The following is a 24,976-nucleotide window of genomic DNA, read 5'->3' as shown; positions in this document are numbered from 1 at the left end:
TAAGAGGGCAACATGAATTATTAAAGCAAAGACAAGCTTAACGGAAGCTCTTAGTGTAGTTGTTAGCCTAGATAATAAATTAACTTCTTTCTCCTGATACTTATATTGATATTGTTTCACTGGCTTCTATGGAGGACTTTGAAAAGGGATTGAAAAGTTGATGTGCTTTGAGTTAGTTTTATTAAAGAAAAGAAGAAAATACTCAACAGCAAGCAATATTAACAGCACATTTTGAAGCTCTCTTGAAGATTTCAGATGCTATGAATGTATTTCATAGAGGAGTTCAGGATGGCCAGTCCATTGAGTTTCCGCAGCTGAAAAATATGCCTGAAAAGACAAGAGAATGGTTGCTGGGGGAATATAAGATGACTAACAATAAAAGTTTTAAGCTTTCACTGCTCTGCTATACCCCATGCCCAAACTGTCAAGGATGTTTAATGCTACATTTGATAAATTCCTCCTAAAGTAGCATGAGAAAGAGTTTTAGATTACTATTCCCCACAAAAAGGAAAATGAAAGTTCTAAATAATACTTGACAATTGTTCAAATAGGTGACATTTCACATTAACGAAACTAAGAAAATAAGGTGTTTCCCTTTTAAATCTCCAGACTGTTTTGCAAATCTCAGAGCAGATACTTTCCCTACTGCTCATTTGGGATCTCCAGCAGGAGCAAGGTACTTAAGCTTTTGGAACCTAAGCATTATCCCTTTCTTTCTGCAGTGGTTCACGATGTATATTAACAAGTTGAACTCAGTTCTTCTGAAATGCAGTTCAAGATCCAGCTGATGAGTTGCAGCTAGCTAGAGCTTGGCATACTCTTGGCAGGCAGCAGCAGACATTCTTTGCTGACATTTATACTTTTGTTTTGCTCTTATTACTGCTCTGACCTCTACAAACTTCTAGCATCACTCCTCCTCCTTCCATTCTTCCAGCACAGGTAACATCAGAAAGCAATGCAAAATGAGCTCCTTGAAACATGTTAAGACAGACAACTAACAACACAGGAGCCCTAAAGCAGAACTGTGGGGACAGTACCACAAGTGGGAATTCTAGTCGGAGGAAGGGTAATAGATTTTGTGGAGTATTTACATAAATTAATCATTCACCCTGTACCTGCTTGCTCTACAAATAGAACTTATTTACACTAGGCAGTTTTTCAAGAATTATCACCTAATTACAATCAGATGGTGCAGGAGAACAAAAGTCTTTTTTACAATACCTTGATTCAGCGACACAAAGCTTCCCCAGAGCAATTGCTGCATTCTCCTGCACTGAAGTTCTTGTAGCATCACCACCAGCATGTTTCAACAAAATCATCACAACATTGGAATTCAGTAAGGACGTCGCTGCTCCAGGAACTGCAAGGCACTGGCCAAGGCAGAAAGCAGCATTTCCCACGATTATTTCATTCTCTGAGTCCAAGAGCTTCAGCAGCACACTGAACCCTGGAAGAAAGGGAGATTAATTGTACAGAATGCACACAGATTTGTTCAAGTAGCACCAATATTTTCTCCTGTCTTTACCTAAACTCCTAGGGAGTGAGCATTGTTCTGTGTCAGGCATTTTTCTAGAAAACCTGGAACAGCAAAGGAATTTCATAGCAAGGTTCAGGATCCAGGATGCTGTTTCAGCTTCACCTGCCTAGATGTCTTTCTCACAAAACTGAATCTACACTCTAAGAGGTTCTCTAGCATGGAGCTGGTGTTTCTGGATTTGTTTAATATTTCTCTGAATCTGAACATGCCACCTTCACTGCTTGCAGGATCTTGCACTGGCCTCTCATCCCACCATACTAGCAGGGCAAACACAGAGCAGAGCACTTACAGCACTAAGCTAAATGTGTTAAGACAGAAATGTTGTTGTGGAAAGAATAGCTGAAAAAAGGTACATTAAAAAGTTTTCTATATATCCTTAGCTAACATAAAGCAGCTCAGCCCATCTACTTCTGTAACCTATACTAACGTACAGCAGCAGAGTATTTTGTCTGTGCTCTTGGCACAGAGTTGTATAGCTCTTGCTGGCATCTGTAAGCAGCGGCATCATCTCCGGTCACAGAATCTAGAAACATTCAGATAGACCACTTTCTAAATAAAATACAGCCATGGCTTTCACATGCATGAAGTCTCCTTGGGGGTCACATAAGTTTGCTTTGGTTTTCTTTCATGGTCCCATCTGTTCTTCAGATCACATCCCACCTTGGCTGCTGCAATATCTTCTGAAAAGGCAGTGCTGCTCCAGATGGCAACAGTGGCTAATGCAGAAGCTGAACTAAGTGGCCCAGCTGGAATGAAATTTAATGTCATGGGACTATAGCTTGATTCCAACAGGCTCCTAGCAACAGGGCAATGTCTGGGTTGGCAAACAGAGATGACAAAAATAAGAAATAGTGACTTCTCACAAGATTAATACCCAGAGTTTTGGTTGAAAGAATGAGAGTGAAATGTTATTGCTAATTTGAGGAAATGAAAGCTTCATCTACAGATGACAGTGAAACTAATACAGGGTGTACAAAAGGAAGATGATGCTCTGAGAGGCTTTTAATGAGTGAAAATCCTTGGGGTTCAAGTTGAACTACATAAGCTGATTAGTTTCTTGACAGGTTCAACCACTTAGATAAAACTTAAGTATTCTCTGTTGTAGTTGCATTAGCATTAATTGAACCTGGATTTTAAAGCAATCTAAGTAGTGTTATACCATATGACTAGAGCAAATATACTCAAAAATACCCTAAGACACCTGGTCTGATATTGTCATGTTGTTTCCAAATCCATTTCCTTTTAATACCACACCAAATATCCACACGTAAATGGAAGGAAACTATAAACTGCCTCAACCTGTGGAAATCAGACATCTAAATGAAGCTTCTTATTTTAGCCACTAACTTCAGGCAATACAACCCAATTCAGTAACAGTTTACAAGCACTTTTTTTCAAAATATACATACTTCTGGCACTGAAAAAGCATATCAGGCTATTTTACTAGAGTAAAGCACAATTTCTCTAACTCATGCTCATTATCTGATGTGCCTATTGCCTTTCACACACAGTGATCATTAAGCACTATTTCAGGAGGTAAACTGGCACATTACTCTGAAAACATGGCTAAAGTCTTGCAAGAGTAAACCCCAGTGTTCAGTTCTGTTCTAGAGGAGAAGAAAGTAATTGGATGACACTGAGATGACATCTCAGCATTCAGTCTCTAATTAGTGAGGTTGTCACTTACTTTTGTCTGACTTCACTAGATCTTCTTGAGCTTGTCTATTATTTCTTGTGCAGATGGAAAGGGTCTTTATACCATAATTGGATGTGATCTGTCCTCCAGCCTAGATTTGATTAGAGTAAAGCATACAGTAACAAACATACAGTTCATACCCCAAATTACTCAAGTTTACAGAATAGCTCAGGTACCATGGAGATAGATAGGTATTCCTTATGACCTAAGCCCAAATACCAAACTAAGACCTTTGCAGAGTATATATCTCAAGATGAACGCAGGCTGAAAATGACAAAAGAAGCATCTCTTTCCTGCCAGCAATGAACATACAAAATTCCCCGAATCTTTGGAGGCCAATTCTTTTCAAGCTATTAACCCTTCTGATCCTTGCTAGTTACAAGAGCCAAGCTGAGTGCCACAACATTTTTCTAGACTAATTTTATCTGCATCATAGCAAGTCTGTAGAATCCACATCAGGCAGGATGGATACACATTCTGCTAGATACACAGATACACAGCAAAACAGTGCCTACAGATGAACATATGCATTATCTAGGGAAAAATTGCTCCCAAGCTTGATTCAGCACTCACTGATAATCAGTGGAAAGGGCTCCATTGCTTTTCAGCAGTTCGAATTAGATCACACCAATTTTAAGCTTTAATCCTCCAACTGGGCCTGCAGTAGTGGACTTTTGAATTTGCAGGTCTCTGCAAGCAGAGCTGTGCACAGACATCTGGCTCATATGGAAACAACTGAAAAATCTGGGCTACGGACCAGAATCCAGAAGGTAGTCTAGTCTCCAAACTGGCTACCTAGCCTAAAATTGAACTTGAGAGCACTGTTACAATGGACAACACAGATGCAGACACATGCAGCCAGAGTGACTACACAGGCCTTTCTCCTAGGGAAAGGATGCTAAACACAGGGACAACTATGGTTTTCTTAAGGAACAATACAAGCAGAAATAAAGTGAATTTTGTTAAATTAATTTACTTTCAAGACTTTGATAATTTTCTTCACCACCCCTCCTTTCACTACTTCTTCTACTGCCGAGGAGGATGCTGGCAGGATGCGACTTAGCACTCCAATGGCTCTCTTAATTAGAAAACAGTGTGAGAGAAGAAAAAAATGAAGAAGTTTATTTGTCTGAACAGCTTTAAGGAGTTTTCAAATTATTTTGTTTTTGCAGAATAAAACCAAAGTAATTGAAGTGATAAAAGGACAAATTTACAGAAATATAACAAAGAACATCTTTAGGACATCGCTTTTTTATTGCTTACTAGAAACTGAACTCAGCACAGCTTCTAAAGACTCAGTGTAGAGAGAGATGAGACCAAACTGAGATCAGGACAACTCACTGTACGTTTATTTATGGAAACAAAGTCCCAGCAGAAACCAGCCTAGCTTTGCTGGTATTGAGTCAAGTAAAACAGATGAGAACAATTCATGTGAGTTCAGAGAGGTGAACAGACACCAAGTCCACATCTGCTCCTACCCATTAATAGAAGTACAATCTCCTAGGTATGATTCACATACAAGAATTGTAAAAAGAAACAGCTGCTAAACACCCAAATTGTTCTTGCTTTTTTTTTTTTTTTTAAAGAGTTTTATATTGAAAAACATCCCAAGGATGAAATGATTTGTAAGAGCTTCTATTAAGTAGATTTCAAGAGACCATTGAGAACCTCTTGCATCAAACAATATAAAAACCTGAATAATATAAGTGGCATATTGTTTCTTTACTACTAATAATTATGAATGTTTTAGGCTTCAAAGCCTAATGTACAGACTTGCACAGGGCAGCAGTTTGCACTGAAGTGTTCAGGTCAGGTAACCTAATACAATCTTTTGTTAGTCCATAGATATCCCACTTACTGTCACAATCCTTCCATCCTTATCGCTGAGAAGAGACATGCACCTGCCACTTATGTCCACAGCAAAGTACTGAAACAACAATGTGAAAAACTCAGGTCCAGGTGATTGCTGGGAAGTGTTAGAGCAGAAATGGGTTAATAGACAAAGTACTCTACAACAAAGAATCCAATAGAGATCAGGGCATACGTGGCAGTAAGTTACTAACACCTCAGCACCCAGATGTAACTTAAGAAATTCTTCCTTCTTGATGGAATCCTTAGTTTTAAATAATTTTGGAATGTGCCAAGCATCTAAGAATATCCCATGATTGGAGACTGATGCCAAACAAAACATTTATGCCACTATGGAAAGGTACTATATCTGCTTTACACTCTATTTTTCTCATAAAACTGTGTGTATGGCAGCATGGGAGGGAGGGAGGAGGAGAAAATGTACATTTTTTCACTTTTTAGCTACTTAAATTGTCAACCACCCTTAATGATAACCTTAAACACCAATAAAAATTAAAAATTAACTGAACACCAGCAAAATTCAATGTTGGCAGCCTTTAAGTGCTTCAGCATGCTTGATGTGAAAGAGGGCTCTAAATCCATCTAATGCAGTCAAGCTCTTTTTTCCTGTACAGACTGCAAGGTCACAATATTCCACAATAATTCTCTCACCTACTCTACTTAAGTGTTCTGGTATGACTTCAGTGACTTGCATCAGGCCCATTTACAGTGACAAGGGAGGAGGATCCTCTAACTGCTCAAGAAATTCTGAATCTCTAAGGAAGTGATTATTAGAAGAACACTGCCAAAGGACATTCATAGATCTTGTATACCTGTATGATCACATTTGATTCAAGCAGTAAATTCATCATTAGGCCCAGCACTGCAAACAAACACTCCTGGTATTTGGGTGTGCTGACATCAAAACATTCATCCTGTGTACAAAGGAGAGAAGAGTGCACTCAATTCAGAGGTTCAGAATATGGACTTCCTCAGTCTTCTGTGTGCTTACTTACATGGTGCATCAGTGTCCCCCTGGTGCACCATGAACTCAGAAGGAAGAGAGTCCTGTGAGCATCAGAGCTAACGTCATCTTTTTGATACAGATTTGTTCTTGTATTTGTTTCACTTTGGTATCTAAAGTTGTACACTCGAAACTTCAGATGTTTAGGCAGTTAACAAGATCCTTTCCCACCCTTCGAATTCTTTAGTTTCTGAGAACCAAGTTCATACTGCATACTTGCCCTGAAAGGGGCCACTTGCAACAAGGGACCACTCACACTCCTCCACCCATCTATCGATCCACAACTTAAGTGAACAACGGACTGCTTTGAGACCTTTATCCAACTACCAGATTTGAAAGATCCCTGTCAAGGTTTCAGAGCTATTAGGGAAGGCAGACAAACATGATCATTCAAGTGACATTTCCACAGAAGATAGGGCTGAAAACACTATTGCAGGGAGCCATCAAGTTTCTTTACCACAAGCTTTAAGCATGCTTGCCAGCACTCTTTGCACTCAGCCATCTGCATTCGGATGACTACATCTGCACACAGATTCCCCATGATGCCAATGCAATGGGCAAGGGCTGCCTGGTTCACCAGCTTGGCAGAGGTCTAAAAACAGAAGAGTGGAATAACAAATTAAGAACAAATTATAAGGAAACAACAAATACGTGTTCCTATCCCTCTGGCAACTGAAAATGGGATTCTAGAATCTCTCTCACCTTGTTAAATCCCAGCTGTCCAAAGTTTGGGAATCACCCTCATTTTCACAATGAATCTCCCAATGACAGTTTAAGAGTCTTGGGAAAAAGTGACTGGATTCTGTGGTCCCTAACTGCAGATTGTGAATATTTCCTATTATCACTTACTTAACTCATGGAACAGAACAGCCTCTGCTGCAGCTGTAAGTCCAGTGAGGTACGTTCAAAAGGAGAGAGCAACAAGCAGTATAAAAGAGCTATAATTATTGCATTGTCTGGGTGCTTGTTTAGAAAAGTGGAAATGTTTTACTTTGCAGCTGTATCTGCTGTTCTGCAGCAGAACCAATCTTCCCTATCAACTTCCCTCTTCCTGAGGACAGGTTTCTGTACCAATAGTGTTGTAAATTTGTAGTTTAAATAAACGATAACCAGGAAAGGGATCTGAACCACCAAACATCTTTTCCTCGTGACCTAATGTCATCTCTTTATCCCAATCTCTCAGATCAGAAAGAAACAGAAAAAGTCACTATCCGAGATACAACCAGTTGGTGACAGTGGATTAAAGTCACATTAAGAGGAGCATAACACAAAGCTGAGAGTGAAATCATGGCCTGACAAGATTACCAGTGGGAATCTGCAACCAAGACCAGAGTTTTCACTTAATATAAAACTAATAACGTGTAGAAACCAAGCACTAAGTACTGGAGACCAAGAACATTTTCCTGAGGGAAGCGTATGACAACAGCGGATTTCTTACACTTACAGAACTAGAGACATGATAACTACTGTAGTTCTATTACAGAGAGGTTCTGTCTAGGAGCAACTGGCTGTAAAACTGGAAAGAGCGGTCATAACATGTTACACAAAAGTAAACCAGAAATATAGAAACCGAGATCTTTCATACCAGCAACTGGGTGAATAAAGGTAAAACACCTGTGGAAAGCATGGCACGACACTGGGTTTTGAACCTGTTGGGGGATAAAAAAAGCCATATTTGGACACTTCAAGCTTTAGACAAAAATGACAGATAAAGGCAACACAGCAGCAACATAAGGTAAACATCAGTCAGCAACGTACCCTCACAGCAAAGGCCAACAGCCTCTGTCACTAGCTCATTTAGTACATTTCAAAGTAGAACTTTATAAAAATGGATGAAGAAATGTAAGTTACCTTTCCTCTTTAGTTAAATCAGATAGTATGTTCATGGCACTGCTAGCCCTGGCATCAGTGCTTTTGACACATGTCATCAAAATCTGCAGCCATCTGTTATTAAAAAAAAAAACAACACAAAAAAATTACGTATGTCTGCTTTGGTTTAATTATTAAAGATCAAAATTGTACTTTAAGTACACCTACATGATTCATGACCTTAAGCTCCTTTGTGTTCAGCAGGGTTTTGACCAAGCTGGATATACTAGGCCTTCCAAACATATTCAGTCACCTAACTGCCATTAGAACAATATTTTGTCACTAGATTCTCTCGCAGTATTGTCCCTCTTTGCACAAGTACAGTGATTTTAACACATGTACTGATTTCTGTCAGCATTAGAACATTTCATCAGCATGTAAGCTTCACAGACATTTGAAGCTAAGCTGCTTTGCTGCTGGCGAACATCTTAGGGACAGACAAGTAGAATACAACAGTCGGGACCAAGAACACCATCAGCACAGCCCAGTACTGAACAGCTTCAACAGATTGTAAAGGCCTGCAGGGAATGTCAGTGATGATACTTGCATGGCTTAAAAGGACATGCTGAGCAAACCCAACAGTCTTTGGAGGGGCTTAACAAAAAGCTTTGTAGCAGCAAAGAAAAATTGATCTCCTGCCTCAATAAAAAGAGCATCATACCATTCACCTTTTGAAATAGTGTGTGCTCATGGCTGTGGGATTTGAACTGCATGCAATTCACAGGCCTTCACACTGTGAACCCATAAGCTCTGCCGAACAATAAGTGTATCTGCAGACATGTGCTGGGGTTTCCACATGCTCCTTTACTGAGCTGAAACTCTCTGCCACTCTTCAACTCTGCAGCACAGTAACAGAACCTATAGTCTCATCTCTTTTGATGATGAGCCCAACTGCCAAGAAGCTCAATATCTGCAAGTTTACCTTCTGAACAACCTAACTATTTTCAAGAAATCAGGCCCAGGATGTCTTTCAGAAGTTGACAGAAGATTTTTCAGGTTCCTGATATTTCAAGCCACAGTAATATTACCTGCCTTTTTAAAGCATTCTGTCAGATGTGGCTCATTTCTTTAACCTTTCCTCCAAGGAAAAATGTCTCTGGATTAATGTTGTATATAATATAGTGTGTAAAACTGTTGGAGAATCATTTCTGTTCATGCATTACTTCAAACCATGTAGTACAAAACAGTATACTAAAATTTCTCCTCTGCTTAACTTTAGAAGGAAATAGCAGGATAATAGGATAAAGGTAATAGACTGTTGTTTCTTTCTCCACTCAGTGAGTCATGGCAACACTGAATAATCATAAATACCAATTATCAAATGAGCAGAGAGTCACAGCTTGAAACCATAAGCTATTAAGAGACAACAGTGTAAGCTCCTGATTGAGCGCTAAACAAACACATGCTTACTGGTTTAAAAAAGTTAACTATGCCTCAAAATTACAAGAACATCCTGAGGAATAAGCACTTTCTACTTAGTTTCACAGACATCTTCAGATACAAAGTTTCCTAAAGTTTTCCCCCCACACCTAACTTTTACTTTTGCTTAGCTAGGCCTATCCCTCAAGGACAGAAGTCTCAATGTCATTATGTTCCTTTCAGAAAGCCTGTCACCTAGTGGAATGAGTTCTGAACATCTGTGAACCCAGGCATTAAGGAAATTTTTCTGAAGTACAGTAGTGTTTATTACTTGGTTAGGTCCTGGTGCCTGACCAGCAGTCTCCTCCCATTCTCATTCTCTGAGTAAAGAGAAATTAGTGCCAATGTCTCCTTTTGGATCTCCGATACCTCAGAAGAAAGCAGTTTTGGCAGCTGTGCATTCACATCAGGTTGAGTCAATAGAAGATGCTGATTTTCTTCTGAAAAAAGATCAGATCTCAGACCCATGTCACACACAATGACATCCCCATTACTCTTATAATATTGTTTTTTTTCCCTAGGTGCTGATTTAACAGATGTAATGTTTTTATTTCATCCACTAACGTGCTCACTCACTTTTATGTCTTCACCTTGCATAACACTCCTGCAGAGCAATGGTAAGGCAGAACAGCCACTAATCTTCTCTCGGTTCCATTACTTCAACACATACACTGGTGTTTGAATTTCTACTCTCACTAGCAATATGCTAGCGTCTCAGGCACCAAGCACTTCTTCAAAGACACACCAGAATTGTGAGCACAAAGTGCTCCTCACTTCATCAGCTGCCTGCGAACTGCTAGGGTCTAGGCTGTTCAGGCACAATAGTACACAAACTATTGCAAGCACAAACATGCAAGCTACACAAGCCTGCATATTACTTCATACATTTACTGCTAACTGCCTATAGGCAGAATATAAAACGGGTTTTCTCCTTATCTTGCAGCATGAATATTCTCTTGGGCATCAGCTGGATCCTGTGATACACTAGTCAACACAGATGCCAACACCAAGCATTCTTTATTTTCCTTGTGCGGCCCTCTGCACCACTTTACTGCCCACCACCACCCCAGCCCATTTCTCATCTACATGCATACTCCCTAGAAACAGAGGCAAGGGCTACCTGCCCAACGACTACTTATTGTGAATGCCAAAGGAATTCAGCCTTCTCTAACGGCAGTTCTATAAAACTCTGCTTTTTGCTGGTATAACCGCTTAAAAAAAGACAAAATTATACAGGTGATATTATCTTAAGAGCAGCAATAATCACAGGGAATTTACCTTCCACCCCTTCAGTACATTTAAAACGCTCACACAAATAGACTGGAAATTTCATCTCATGATGCACAGAACCACCAGAATTGTGGCTGCTGCTAGCAGTATACATCCAACACTTGCATTTGACCTGTAAGACTTCATTTACAATAGAGTCTAGACCCAGGTGCTCTGGGAAAGCGATGTTCATGCCAAATGACAATTTTAGACACAGTAACTGCCATATTAACAGTACATTAACAATGATTAATGTTGATTACATAGTTTTACCATTCCCAGTGCAGACAGCTTGCCAAAGGAAGAGAAGAGAAACAGACAGATCCACTTCAGCAGCGTTTTTTCTCTCTGCACAGAAGCCCCTAAATTAGAAATGTTAGCTCGTAAAAAGAGCAAAGTACAGATCAAACAATTAGCTCTTTGGCTAGGGAAATTAGCAAAGCCCCACAGATGTGAGGATCTGCCACATGAACACTTAAGCTCATAAGCTCTAAACCCAGCTCATTGGTTAAACATTTTTAGGACTATCAGACTTCTTTTCCAGAGGACCTCCCCTGAGACCAGATTTATGATCCACTAGCTCTACTTTACCTTCAACACACACAGACCCTACACGAGCATTATGCAGCACAATACAGGTGATAAATTCAGATCTGCGCTGAGATAGTTGTGAACAGCCAGGGCACAAAAACTATGCAAATTCGGAAGTGCTTCATCTCTTTAAGTTGCTTTACAGCCAGCACCCAAAATACTGATGAACCCTAAAGAAGTCTCTGTACTGCAGTCCCACTGACAACCTTAAAGAATAGCTCTCCTGCCCTGTTCAACCAGATCGTGCTGTTCTGAACCAACTTAGTTGTGCAAAATTTTCAAATTGCATCTTTTGCACATCGGTCTTGTTTCCATTATCTATCTGAACCTGACTCAAATATACATTCAGGCAAGAGAACCCTCTAAAGACAAAGTTTATAAAGCAATACAGCTAAATATTAGTCAGATTTGTTTCTTGGTTACCGAAACACAATGTAATGGCAGCCAAGAAAACACAGCGGCAGACGATACAGGTCCCCAGAGATGATCCTCTTCCTTGATGACAGGATTACAGAGTTTCACAGGCTGCATTACAGAGCTATATGGCCAAATATTTACTGATGGCAATTAATGGTAGCAGGGAGTTTAGCCAGGTATACTTAAAGCAACTAAGTGCTTTCAGATTTTCTTTTTTTTTTTTTTTTTTTTTTTTTACAAACCTGCTCTCACTATGAGAGATAGGATAACTGTACAGAAACAGGAGACAGAAGCAGAAATCCATTAATTCTGTTCACTGCATCCAAGAGAGCACTGTTTGTGTAAGAGTCAGATATGTCAGTCCATTCAGACACTAAAATCTCTTATTACATTATCATTTGATCATTTCATCTGCATTTCAAGAGGTGATTGTGTTTCTTGAAAACAATATTTTCATTTCCTCATGCTGTAACACCCTACTGTTTTCCTTTGGAGAGCTCTTACCGTCTTACAATTTCGTTGTCTTTGAGGATACTGAATCCATTGTTTGTTCTAAATAAAGTTTGCTCAATGCCTGAAAAATCCAGAGATAAACAAATCAGCTCTATGATCCATCTGGCTGATGTGTCATTGTGAAGGCAGACTCCTGCTCTTCTATAACACAGTGTTAAAAGAAAAGGTCACTGGATGAACAGCTTTGGGGAAAGAACATCATTAAAAGCGGGGGAAAAATTGCAAGAATGCTACTTGAAGTAGAAGCAGCTTTGAAGCTGAAGACGGCTCTAACTCATGCCTGGTGCTGTAAAGAATAACTGACTTCAAGTTAAAGGCTTTTTAGGAAGACTGAAACATGAGACTGGCTTTGCAAATCAGTATGCTTTAACAAAGAATTACAAATATTTCTAAACAAATGAAACAGCTCTTAAGAGACTCAGTTCCATAAGAAGTCTTAACGGCTCAGCTACAACATTGGTCTAGTTCTGAAAAATATATGTAAATATGTACTGGCCATAAATGTTGAAATATCAAACACTACTGGTTTTGCATTTTAAATATAGGAATAGTTTTTCTTTTCCTTTAAAAACTACTCCACTTGTATTCATCTACTTGGATTACAACTCCCACAATCAACAACCTTTGCATCAAATACTTACAATCTTTCATAGCTCCTGTCAAAAGTCTGATCCCTCCTGTATAGTAGAGGATATTCTGGTCAGGCCTATCAAGTTTCTGCAGCATTTCTTTTATGGACAGAGCAGCAAGCTTTCCAGACTGAACTTCCTTCATTGCTCTTTCTTCATCTTTCATTCTTTTTTCCTCCAAGTTTACCTCATTCATACAATCTTGGAAATCAAAAGAAAACAAAGCATGGCAGTTAAATGTTTTGATATTGTCAAGTTTCAAGCAGAAAATGAAGTTGACTCCATGACACAGAGAGCACTGCCTTCTACATACAGATGTACAGAATGACCCACGGCTCTGGTGAGTGAAACAGAGCTTAAAGAAGAAACAATCAGAAGCAAAAGCTGCATGAAGAGACTCCATCAAAAGTTCTGAAGAGCAGAACAGTGGTTTCGATTAAGTTCCATCTTGAAACAAGGGATGGCAGTGTAAAAATTTCTGCTTCTTACCTTTAAATAGGGTTTCCTTCTGGGGATCAATTTGTAAGATCTTCTCATAACACTGCCTGGACTTAACAGAGAAAAGAAATGGGCTCTCAATTTAAGATAAAAATGGGAAGATGATAAAATTATATCCTAGTAAGAGTCATCCTGTTTAAGCTCAAAAGTTCTTGGGCCACAGTACTTAACAAGTGTGAAAAATAAAATTTATGGAGATATGCAAGTCAAAACTTTCATAATTAAAAGTGTAATTTGAATATTATTCTCAGTCCCTACATCTACCTGCTATTTCAAATTAAAAGGAAAATTTCAATTTCAAACCTGGGAACATACTAGTAGGAACAAAACCAGCAAAGTTCCAGTGAGAAAAGAGAAAATTAGGCATTGTGTTAAAACTGCAGGAACTGTAACTATCAGCAGGGATCAGACATGTGCATCTTATATCTTTATCTTCTATTTGTGCATCTTGTGTATCTTGAGCATATGCTTGGAATTAAACTGATCACTAAGCTTTCAACAGAGAAGAACCTTCTTCACAGATCAAGCAGCTAAGAACCCCTCAAGGTGGATTTCCTGTAGACTTGTATTGTCCGTGCTCTACAGTTATTTCTAGAGAAATCGTTTCTGACAGGATCAGAAATACTTTTGAGCTTGCCTGCTCTCCTCTTCAGGCTCTTTATTATTTTTGAAGGTGAAAGGTCAGGGTTGTACCAAAATATCTGGCAGTTTATTTCAAGCTTAAGTACTGAATTAAGCTCCACTATTTTAACAGTAATTATGATTCCATTAGGTTTTCACACATGAAATGCAGAACTAAATCTTTTGTTTGACATTCATTTCTCTAGGATCTTGGACAAAAAAAGGTATCACTCTGACTAGCACCTTTCATCATAACAGTTCACTTAACTTCAAATACATAGAGATTTTTTTCTTATCCACAGGTGACCTGCAATCATTTCTTAGTTATATGCAGCAACAGTTTAATAACACCTGCTGCACAGAACAATCTAGGATAAAAAAAGTGAAATTCATTTTACTCAATTGTCTCTAATGGAAATGTAGTCACTGCTAGTAGACTGCAATCACAAGAGTCTGCAGTACCTTACAAGGACACTCCTTCACTCTGATCTTTACCCGAGCTGAAATATGGCACTTCCAGCACTACCGCTTCCCTGAGCACACATTGCTAATATCAGTCTTGAAGCACTTCAACAGAAGTGCCAAACATGGGATTCTCTGAGCATATATACAGTCCTTGCAGACTCCCCAAATGCTCACCCAGTCTAGACTCAAGCCTCGCAGCACTGGAGTAAAGCTTGCTGTCTTGGTGTCTGACAGGCAAGTGGTAACAAATTCCCACCAGATAAATTGTGTATGCTGAATAGAAAATTCCCTCATTCTTTTGAAGTTGATTAGGGTACAAATTGACACAGCTACACAGAAATGTCCTCCTACCTTTTGTGCATACCAAAGTAAAGGATATGGGCTATTTTACTAAGATGTGGAAATAAGACTTGATTTTAGAATTATTAGTCTTTGCAAAGCACAGAAAATTTAACTCAAGTCTAAAGGCTGAACATACTTCCATTTGTCTGACTCTTAAGATCATAAATTTCTCACTCTCACCCACAACATCACATCAAAAGCAGAACAAAACATAGTCCCATGGCCACAAGATTTAGGCAACTTACCTCACTGTAGTGTCTAAGTGCCAGGTGAGCTTTCCCCATTAGAAAATAGGCTTTAATACATTTTTCATTGCACTGTGTTAAAAAAGGAATTATTAATTATGTGTTTAGAAATTTTAACCTTTTAATATTTTTTCCAGCTTTCTGATTAATGGTTATAGCTTTCCCAAATAACTGTAGGCACAGAAGAGGGTATTCATACCATCTGCTAGAGGCATCTAAAGTTTATATGCTGAATTATTACCTCCAGGTACCGACTATCCTTCCCTATGCAAGGAAAATAGGCTTTGGTCTGGTTAAAGGTGGAAAGCAGCTGGTGCTAATATCCTTTCCAGAAAACTGCACTTCAGGCAATACAAGCAGACTCTCAGGCACTCAGGTAACGTTAAGGCCTGCATCAACAAGTCTATAATCGCAGCATTTCTATAACAACAGAATTTCCATGTGTCTTTTGATTAGTTCTGCCAGGAATGAAATAAGTACTAATTTTCATTAGCTGTGCACAAAAAAAAATTGAGGAAACATCTAGCTCAACACTAACAGATTAGGTGGTCTTGTCCAGTTCAATTATGTGTCAAAAATATTGACTTCTTGAAATGATTCTGCCAATATTATTAATAATCTGTTAATAGTGTGCTAGTCATGGGCATCACTGATGTAACACAACTGAATCTGGATTCAGCTCTTTGGCATTTTATATAGTCTTTACCTTTCCCACCAGATCTGATCTTTGTGAGCTTGAAGAGTCCCTTTTCCCTTTCTAGAAGGATGGGCAAGATATTGCATGCCAATGTGTGCAGTTAATAGCTTATTATCACTTATAACAAACTTTTTAATCAAAAGCTCTCAAGAGTTAGAAAAGCTTCTGCATGCAGGCAGCACTGAAATTATTAACCACTTTATACTATTCAAAGTCACTCAGGATGCAGGAATCTGTGCAACACCACCACATTCTTTCATTTCCATTACCAAGTTGTCTCCACAGCATCAGTTATACACAAACCTGCCTTTCAGGAGCATTTGACCTGGTCAAAAAAGACAGAATCCTGAAGTTACCTTTAATGCCCATTCACAGTCAGTAATAGCTTTTTCACACTCATGCATCTTCAGGTAGGCCTGAAATAAAACCAAGAGAGTCCAGGCAGAAGAATTAGAACACTTCAAACAACTTCCACTAACTATTGTGGAAAGATTAGATAATTAAAAAAACCAAACAAACAACTGTTGATTTGCCTAGCCATTGATTTTGCAAGATAATTACCAGCTGTTTCTTAACTTGTCTTCCATCTCCCTGGAGTTTGTAATTTAGAATAAATTTAATAAAACAAAATTCAATACACACATATGGATTATACAAGGCAAGTAGAGAATACAAAGCAAATGTCAACATTCTACAGTTATAAAAGTGATCCCTAAAAAAAAAATATTTTTAAAAATCCGTGCATTTAAATAAAACTATGAACTACAATAATATTTTTTCCCACTTATTCTGGAGGAGCAGGGGTTCACCTGTGCCACATCCAAGAGGGAAGAGACATGAACACTCCCTCAGGAAGGACTAGCCACAGCAGAACTAAGCTTCCAAGGGATTCGGACACATTGATCAAGAGGGAAGAATTTACACATCTAATGATCTTCTTTGTGCAACTCTTCCATTAAGTTTGTAAAAAGATTAAAACCTTCAGTCTGCACTGTCTTGCTGTTAACTTCTAGCCACAGTAAAAATTTACTGTTGATAACATGGCAGCAAAGCAGAACTCATTCATTCTGGGTAGTGGAGGATGGCCAGGAAAAATTGTTTGCTCCTTTTTAAGCCTCTCTGTAATGCAACATGAAATTTACTTAGATAATAGAACAACCTTTTGGGGTTCTTTCCTGACAAAGCAACACTAAAAGCAGCATAGTGGTAGCTCATTTCCATGTGCTGACCTGTGCTCTGTTTGTGTAAAGTTCCTGCTTATCTTTCAGTTTTTCCAGACCTTCAGTGTATCTCTGAATGGCAACAACATAGTCTCCTTTCCTGAAGGCATCGTTTCCCTTCTCTTTCAGAGCTGCAAAACAACAGACATACATTCAAAATAACATTTGGTTTTTATTTCCCTAAATGGTGACCGAGGAAACAGAGGCCATATTCTCCTGTTGGAATAATCATCAAAATTCCAGTCCAGCTCCACTGCAGCTGTCTTAATTAGCCATTATTTGCAAGGTACTTCTGAGCTATTCAGTGCACACAATCCCCAATCCTCTTTCAGAGGGAAAACTGAGCATTTGTCTTTGTCCAGCCCAGCTCTGAAATACTCAAACTCACTCTCTCCATCCCAAACCCTTATCATAAAGAGGATGGTATGGAGAAGAACAGGTTTCAACAACTCTGTGAAGTATATAACCCTGTCACATCAAGCTAATCAATGCTGTGGACAAGACCGTTGGTCTCAGACTACCAAAGCACTGTCTCAGTGTGCATAAGAATGGCAGTAACAGAGTAGCTTGATAGCCTCTTAAATCAGCCCAGTTCCTGCAAAGTAGTTTTTGAAGGCATTAGCTAGAAAAGCCTTTAGCAATTACCATTTGCCAAGTGTTCATTTCTCTTCCTTTGTTTAGCTCGTTCTTTTGCATCCTTTTCCAAAATTGCCAGAAAGCCATCTTTGAGCCAGGAGAGTTGGTGGTATTTTAGTTTAAAACAAACAAACAAAGAGCAAGCTTCATTAAAATCAATCTACAGAAAAGAAAAAAGTCATTTCTAAGGTATTTCTGAGTAATTTCTCTACAAAGAAAATACTAAGTGGACATTTTAACAATTAAACTGGAACATGAATGACAAGCTATTACACATAAAGACCATACTACCATTCAGGATTTGCATACTTGCCTCGAAGTATCTCATCTCTAGAGATAAACTTGTTTCTTTTAAACTGAGAATACTAACATTTTAGATGAGAGGTCAGGATATGATAACAAACTACACCAACAAGCCTCCTACCTATGAACAAGTACAGCCATATTGGTAAGATCCTTGAGTGTGTTCCTACATTTGACTGAATTTTGGTTAAAGTCACTAGAAGAGTTAGCTTTGACTTTGGCAGGAGTGGAATTAGGCCTTGCATGAAGTAACAGCAGTCCTTACTCCATCTCTGCTAAAACAGATTGAAGAGATGCTAAGTACTAGAGGGAGCACTGTCCTACCTGCGTTCACTGCCTTTGCATTTGCCACATCCTAAAAAAAGAGAAACAGAGCACAGGCATGTACACATACATTTTAATAAAACCCATAGCAGCAAAGGAACACTTGGTTAAGCTGTTCAAAGCTACAGGGTGTCTGAAATATCCAGATTGATGCATACAGGGAATATCAAGTTGACACTTAAACAAAGGATGGTAAGGGCTTAATAATTTTTGACATTAGTGGAAAGCTTCCTTTTGTATCTTTAGTGAGGCAAGTCACTGAAATCCAAATCCTACTGCAGAAATCAAAGCCTAACGAAATTAATGAGGGGACTCCTGTCTTCAGCTAGCTTTGCTCAAGTTCCTGAAGCGCAGGTAAGAGCTACAAGTTATGGCACCTCAGTGCTTGCATCCAACTTGGTCAAATCCAACAGAAGCATTCTGTGTTATTAGGAGTGTTCATGACATCAAGCACCTCCCAGTCAGACAACTAGTGAAAAAAACAAAGTCACATTCAGAACATACTTGTAAGTATTGTTCAAAATTTTTCCTCCTGGGCAAGGAATGTGAATTAGTGTTATTTAAAAGACCTAAACTGCATACAGTTTTAACTTCAAAGTGGAAAAAAGCCCTTACAGAAGCTCGTGTATTGATAACTGTTCTGTTCACCGTAGTCTTGCTTTCTTCCTCCCTGCTAGTTTCTTGATCATGGAGCCTCTTCTCTGCTTCTGCAATGGTTCTTTCCTTGACAGCTGGGTCTGAGGAGTTCAAGCCTTGCACTAAGTTGGCTAAAATAGGGATGAAAAAAAAAGTGATACACACACGAGTCTCAGTGATCCTGGTGGGACCAGGAGCTCAGTTGTGCACTGGTGACCAGGATGGCCTCCGTAAACGGAAACATTTACAAACACAACTTCATCTCACTTCCAAGAGCTACCTACAGCTTCTGCGTTATAAAGCGTCCGAGGTTTAGGAAGCTCCTCCTGGCACCCGCAAAGCCCCACGACACCAGGGTTCGTAAGGAGACTTCACATAAAACGAACTCGGAACGGGGCGAGAGTTCTCTTTTCCATTCCTTTCCTGCCTCCCTTTTACCCACCCCCTTCTTCTTTCGGCCCCTAGCACCCTTACCTGAGGGAAAGGGACGGGCATGCCCGCCGGCCCCCGCCACCTCCCCGCGGGCGGTGCCGCCCCACACCCGGCCATGGGGCGGCCAGCTCCGCCCCGGCCCCACTTACCGATGTCGTCCACACGGCGGAGGAACCGCTGGAAATCCTCCTCCTCCTCCTCCTGGTCCGCCTCGACCAGCATAGCCGGAGCGGGAGGGCCGGCCGGAGCGAGGGGCCGAGCCGGAAGACGCGCAGCGACGCCGCCGTTACCGTGGGGACGGCGCCCACCGACCACGCGCCTGACGCAGCGTCAGCGGGTGGGGCGTTTTGGGGCGTGACTATGCAAACGAGGGGGCGGTGCCTCGCCGACCGCCATTTCGCGGCTGGCCGGGAGGCAACAGCTCTCGGAGCCGAGGCCGGAGCCCGAGCCCGAGCCTGCCCGGTCACAGCCGCGGTCCCCGCGCGGTGTCTGCAGTACCACCCCCGGGGCACAGCCGGCTGCTGTCCTACGGGCTTCCTCGCCCTCTAGCTATAACGCCGGGCGTTGCGAGGGGCAGGAACGGCCGCGGCCACCGGCGGGAGTTGCGCCCGCCCGCCCGCGCTTTCGCGCCTCGCCTCGCCGGGTGCAGCAAGGGGTCCCTCTCCTGGCGGGTCCCTCTCCTGGCCCAGCGCAGCCGATGCTGTGCCAAAACGCCGCTCGCTATCGGGCAGCGCGGCCGCTGGCTTCGCAGCCCGGAGGAGGTTCGTCTCCGCGGAGGAGTGGCGGCCCCAGCGAGGAGCAGGGCCGAGTAGCAGGAGCAGTGAGGACTGACTACAGACGCCCAGACCTCCCTCCCTCGCCCTTACACGGTCACTTGCTGCGCTGCCTAAGCGCCAGTCTAGAATTGGAGCACCTGAGGGTGTAACTTAGCATCGTGCTTTAGTGTGCACAGCTAACAGGCAAATGCTCAGCACGAGGTAAAGAGAGACCTACAGAAAGGGCAATCCTACCTCCTCCTTTTGCAGCTTTCTTTTGATTGCTCTTGTAGAGCTATGCTACAATGGGGGGAAAAAAAGTGTGCTTTTGTACTTGCAACTTATTTCAGAGCATTTAGCAGGTGACTTCTTTTCTTCCTTCCTGCTACTCCTAGATACAATCCCTCTGATGATGGGAAGTAGTGCTTACACTTCCACTGCAGCAGAATGTCTGGCCTGACGGGTTACGGAGGGTCCGTTTACCAAACGCCTTCCACGTGAGCCATGCACTGCAGAGAGGCTCCTAGTCCGGAGTAGCTAGAGAGCCCCTATCTTCATCCTGGCTTTCTTCACTTAATTTCTGGCTTGAAATCTCAGAAATGCTTCACTGATCACTGAGCTGAATACGGTCACTTTCCCTCTGCTAAACAGGTCAGCCTTTGCCTTGCAGCCTGAATGTACGCGAACCCAAAGTGAGATCTCCTGCTGCTGCTCCCTTCTGCTTGTTTTATCAAAACATACATCTGGGTTTGATTTGGCAGAGTGAGGAGGCAAGCTGCCCTGCTGGCAGCTGACAGCAGGGAGCATATCAGCAGAGGCATGGGCATGTCATTTCTCCAAGGAGCATTTAAGATCCTTTTAGTCTGGCTTTTTAATGCCCAAAGTCATACACAGGGGACAGGAATGGGATAGCACGGGCAAAAAAATCAGTGAAAGGACTTTGGTGAATATAAGGATTAGCTGAGCCAAAGTTTAGCAGACCTGCCAACTGGGAGAGGGAACATGAAGAAAGAAACATGAACACTCATCCACAACCAATAACCTCTAGCACCTGTTGCCCTGATTTTTATACCAGATTTGGATCTTTTTTTTAAGATACTCTTTAAAGACTGGGACTTTCTTAGTCTTTGAGTGGGAAACAGAGAGACTGGAGTTGGCTGAGGGTTAAACCCTCATTCAAAACAGGCACTTCTCCTTCCCTCCAAGTTAAGGGGATCAGAGGGTCTCAGCAGCGTCTGAGAAGGGGCCACTTGACAGTGACAATTTCTGTATCCTCTCTGCTATCAGACAAGGAGGGTGCTCAGGCCAGAAGTTTGCAGGATCTGGGGGGGTTTGGTGCCCAGAGAGGCTTCATGCCACTCCAGGGAGCCAGCGCAGCCCCTTCCCACGGTGGGACATGCACCCTGTCACCAGTGAGACAGCCAGAAGGTGGCATCATCCTCCAGCACAAAAAGCAGCTAACCAGCTACGAGCAAAGCTGTGCTTTCGGGCCTTTTCCTGCTTTGTTGCCTGTGTTCCCAAATCAGCCTCCATGCTCCTGCCAGCCAGGCTTACGCACTGCATGTGCTGCCAAACCCGAGCTACCCACCCAGCTGTGCTGTGGATGCACGATCTGTCCAGGTGGATGAAGCCAGAGAAAAGGAAACAGAGGGGCTGGCTGATCCCCAGCAGTGCGTGCAATGGCCCAGAGACATCGCTCAACCTTTTCAGGCTCTGAGGGCCAGCTGCCCTTGCAAGAGAATCCTAGCCCTCCTTTACACCATGTGGCCTTGCTGGGATGTGTTAGGCTTGTGGTACAGAGCAGTCTCTGCATCCAGCTTCCCCTCACATTAGCACTTCACACAAAGCATGTCCCCATCAGGACAAGCACACGCGCATACATGGCTCCAATAGCCAGATGGGTCCTTGTCACCACTCTCAGGAGATGCTCTAGGGCCATGTTTTCAGAGCCAGAAGAGTAGAGGTGGCAGTTAATGGAAGCTGTCAGCCACCAAAGGGAGTCAGAACATCACTGAGTCCCTGCTGCACTGCCAGGATGTTTTAATTCCAGACATGTTATAACTCAGCGTCTCTGGAGAGAAAGGTGAGAAACAGAGAGAGGTGATCTGGCAAATCTCCTGAAAGTGGCAGTGTTTTCTAAGGTGTGGGACATCAAGAAGGGCTGGCCACTCTGGTGTCTGCTGGGCATGAAATTAGAAATCTCATTGTGAAGTTACAAATCGCAGCTATATTCTTCTGCCTACTCTTCAATGTGCCGCCGCACTGCCCGGGAGGAGAAATGGTCTCCTGGGCTATGTGTGCCAACAAGGCACTGAGCTGCCTGACTCCACAGGCAGCAAGGATCTCCTGTCCCTTCCAGCCCCTTTGCTGCAGGAACTGCCATAAGATCCCTTTCCCCTTTCCTCATGCACCAAAACAAAATAGCTGCCTTCTCTCACTGCAAGTCAGCTCTGCTCTTGCTCACGTAAGCCTCCATCCCACAGGTGGGGTTTTTTCCTCTAATGAAGCTGTTTCAAATCCAGTGTCCATGGTGCCCAGTTAAAAATACCCACGAGGCAATAGCTATGTCACTAGAATGCTCAGCAGTCTAGCTTTATTTGCTATCCTAGAAAATCTGGGGAGGAAATCCATGCTTAAGGTCTAAGAGAATAAAAACTGTTACAAGTAAACCTCACAGTACAAAGAGCTCAGCTCCTCAGTTCATTAAAAGACCATTTTGGAGTTGCAGATTTGCAGCAAGCGGTGGTGGGGCAGTCTTTCTTGCTTACCCCTCTCCCTTGTCCCATGGGTGCTGCATGCAGGCAGCAGCATCCAGCCCTATGCAGTGGTGGAGAGAGACTGACTCGGTTCCTGCCTCTCCCACAATGGCACCATGAGAGGCTGATGGAGACAAGGGAAGGACAGTCAGAAAGGTTCTCTCTGATGGCTGTGAATCTGCACTGGTAAACTCCCTCCAGATGGGTGGAAAACTGAGAAAGCGCTATTCCTGCAGTCTCTCCCCTCACGTCAGGTGGACTGGCTGCTGCAGTTCAGCCTCCTATGCACTCTTGTCTCCCAGCTTTGCACTGTCCTCTCTTGCCTCTGGGATACCCCACTGGCTCAGCAGCAGCCTGGAGAGCGAAAGATTGATTCATCTTAAAGACGTAGCATCTCTGTAGGCAGATCCTGCCTTTACTCCCAGTCACCTGCATCAAAATGGTCTTTACTTCTGCTCCTCCCATTCAGCTTCCCCTTCTCTCTCCATGCAAGAAGTTGTGTTCCATTCTGCCATCAGATCCATTGTTTACTTCTCCTGTTCATCAGGCTCTGCAGGAGGGCAACAGAAGGAAAAGAGTAATTTGCTAGTGCTGCATGGAAAGCTGCTGCTCCCTCCCAATGCTGTTCACATGCTCCATAAAGTAAGTTACAGAGTAGCCAGCAGGCATGGTGCTATACTGTAGGGCCTCTGATGTGCCAGCACCCGGAGCAGAGTGAGGCGATGACAAGCTGCACCAGTGAGCCAGAGAAACATGAAGAGAAGCCTGCAGGACCTGAGCCTCTGTGCACAGAATGAACCCAATAACATAGCTGTAGAAAATAAGAGTTGGAATTCATTTAGCAGCCAGGCAGAGATTTCATTACGGTAAATGAAATGAAGCTCTCAGCTCAGCTCTGCTGCAAGATCTCCTAATCCCTTACAGAGAACATAGCTGTGTACATGCTCCCTGCCTGGAGCTCTGGGAGGCTGTGCTAGGTGCAGCATTTTCCTGCCAGTTGGCAACAAACAGTAGAGAGCTCGATTGGCTAATGTGCAGAGGGGAGAGCCACTTTTACCGAAATGGTGACCAGGTCTCTTAAGCATTTCCATACAATTCAGTGCAGAAGCACTTAAAATGATGCCCTGAAAGCATGTGCATGTATATTCATATACTGATATCTGATGACAAGCCAACTAACTAGAATGTCTAGAAGGGATGAGAGAAAGAAGAAATGGTTTGCAGATCTCCAGCCACCTCCCTTAAGCCCCTGCTGCTTAGGCTTACCTTTCAGCCCAGCCTGCAGTCAAAGCAGACATACTCAGCCAAGCTGACATTGACAGTTGGGTGCCATGGCCTCAACAGAGGGAGACAAGTTAAAATTACTAAGAAAGATAGGTCTGAAGATTGATGAATGGCTGAAGAAATACAAAGGGCTAGTAAAGAATTTTTTAGTTCTGTTTGCCACTGAGCACAACCCCAGCTCCAGGGAGAGAAAACTCACCACTCTTCACACATGGGCACGTGCTCTCCATCAACAGTAAAATTAGGCCAAGTGCTCCAGGCCCCTCTATTAATCTCTGAGAGAAGAGGAAAGACTACCTGAGCTCCTCACGGTTCATTAAGATGCTACAGCAGGAAACAAGCCAAACACCAGGGAACAGAGTCCATCCACCAGGCATTACGCAAAGGTGACATTGGTGTGATTCAGGGAAGCAGCTGCTAAAGCCAGGAACACAGAAAAAGGCAACCTCAGAAACTTCCCTTGAAACAGAATCAGTGACTTTTATCAATTAAAGTTTCCTGACTTGAAAGTAGTTGAAACTTTTTTGTTCAAATGGTGAGGTAGTGAGAAAAAAGCTCTTTTTCAGCCAAAGGGAAACGTCCATGTGAAAATAAACTCTACTTTGCCTGAATTTGTGGAGATATTCTCAAGAAAAACAGACAACCCCCTGTAGCCCAGGCTAGAAAAATTAAATAAAGTTTGGCATTTTGGCAGGTTTTAGCCAAAATTTTAGAAAAAAGAGAAAGAAAAAAATAAGAGAGAAAAAAGAAATAAACTATTTTCAGAGCATCTCTTGACTTTCCAACTTTCCTGCAGAAGCAAGCTGTATGATACAATTGCACATACGTATATTGGTTGAGGACTGACATTGTACCACATCCGCCCACTCTCCATTGTTCATGGTGGGTTCTTGTAAAAAATGCGGTATTGCAAACATGCAGTATAACAAAGCAGAAATAGCTATCTGAAT

General features: G+C 42.0%; 2 protein-coding genes across 3 annotated transcripts in view; both read right to left on the bottom strand.

The window, feature by feature from the left end:
* TTC12 (tetratricopeptide repeat domain 12) lies at positions 1–19,538 on the bottom strand. 2 transcript variants are annotated; one of them, XM_075035120.1, is made up of 21 exons: positions 19,381–19,538; positions 18,779–18,930; positions 18,164–18,194; positions 17,546–17,623; positions 16,910–17,031; positions 16,037–16,096; positions 14,984–15,055; positions 13,302–13,362; positions 12,825–13,013; positions 12,175–12,244; positions 10,936–11,024; positions 9,665–9,833; positions 7,957–8,049; positions 7,691–7,754; positions 6,563–6,697; positions 5,915–6,016; positions 5,092–5,160; positions 4,210–4,311; positions 3,225–3,324; positions 1,222–1,447; positions 1–327 (listed from the first exon to the last, which is right to left on the bottom strand). In XM_075035120.1, exons 1-21 carry the CDS (start codon positions 19,451–19,453, stop codon positions 252–254), a joined length of 2,133 nt encoding a protein of 710 aa, XP_074891221.1. In that variant the 5' UTR covers positions 19,454–19,538; the 3' UTR covers positions 1–251. The 2 variants fall into 2 exon arrangements, with proteins under 2 accessions (XP_074891221.1, XP_074891222.1); XM_075035121.1 differs by lacking the exon at positions 4,210–4,311.
* Positions 19,539–23,152: 3,614 nt separating this feature from the next.
* NCAM1 (neural cell adhesion molecule 1) overlaps positions 23,153–24,976 on the bottom strand; it is a 159,469-nt gene continuing 157,645 nt past the window's right edge. The window contains exon 19 of the mRNA XM_075035116.1: positions 23,153–23,292. Within this exon, the coding sequence (XP_074891217.1) occupies positions 23,286–23,292 (7 nt within the window). The 3' untranslated portion in view covers positions 23,153–23,285. The remainder of the gene's footprint in view (positions 23,293–24,976) is intronic.

The sequence above is a fragment of the Buteo buteo genome, chromosome 9 (genome assembly GCF_964188355.1).
Source record: "Buteo buteo chromosome 9, bButBut1.hap1.1, whole genome shotgun sequence".
Classification (NCBI taxonomy): Eukaryota; Metazoa; Chordata; class Aves; order Accipitriformes; family Accipitridae; genus Buteo; species Buteo buteo.
This window is presented reverse-complemented; position numbering and strand designations above follow the sequence as displayed.

Coding starts and splice junctions, on each gene's coding strand:
- TTC12 (XM_075035120.1), bottom strand. CDS start 19,453: ATGCTGGTCGAGGCGGACCAGGAGGAGGAGGAGGAGGATTTCCAGCGG. Junction 5,161..5,914: donor AATCAAATGTGATCATACAG/GTATACAAGATC, acceptor TTGTTGTTTCAG/TACTTTGCTGTGGACATAAG. Junction 328..1,221: donor CTTTGTGTCGCTGAATCAAG/GTATTGTAAAAA, acceptor TTGTCTTTTCAG/GCATATTTTTCAGCTGCGGA.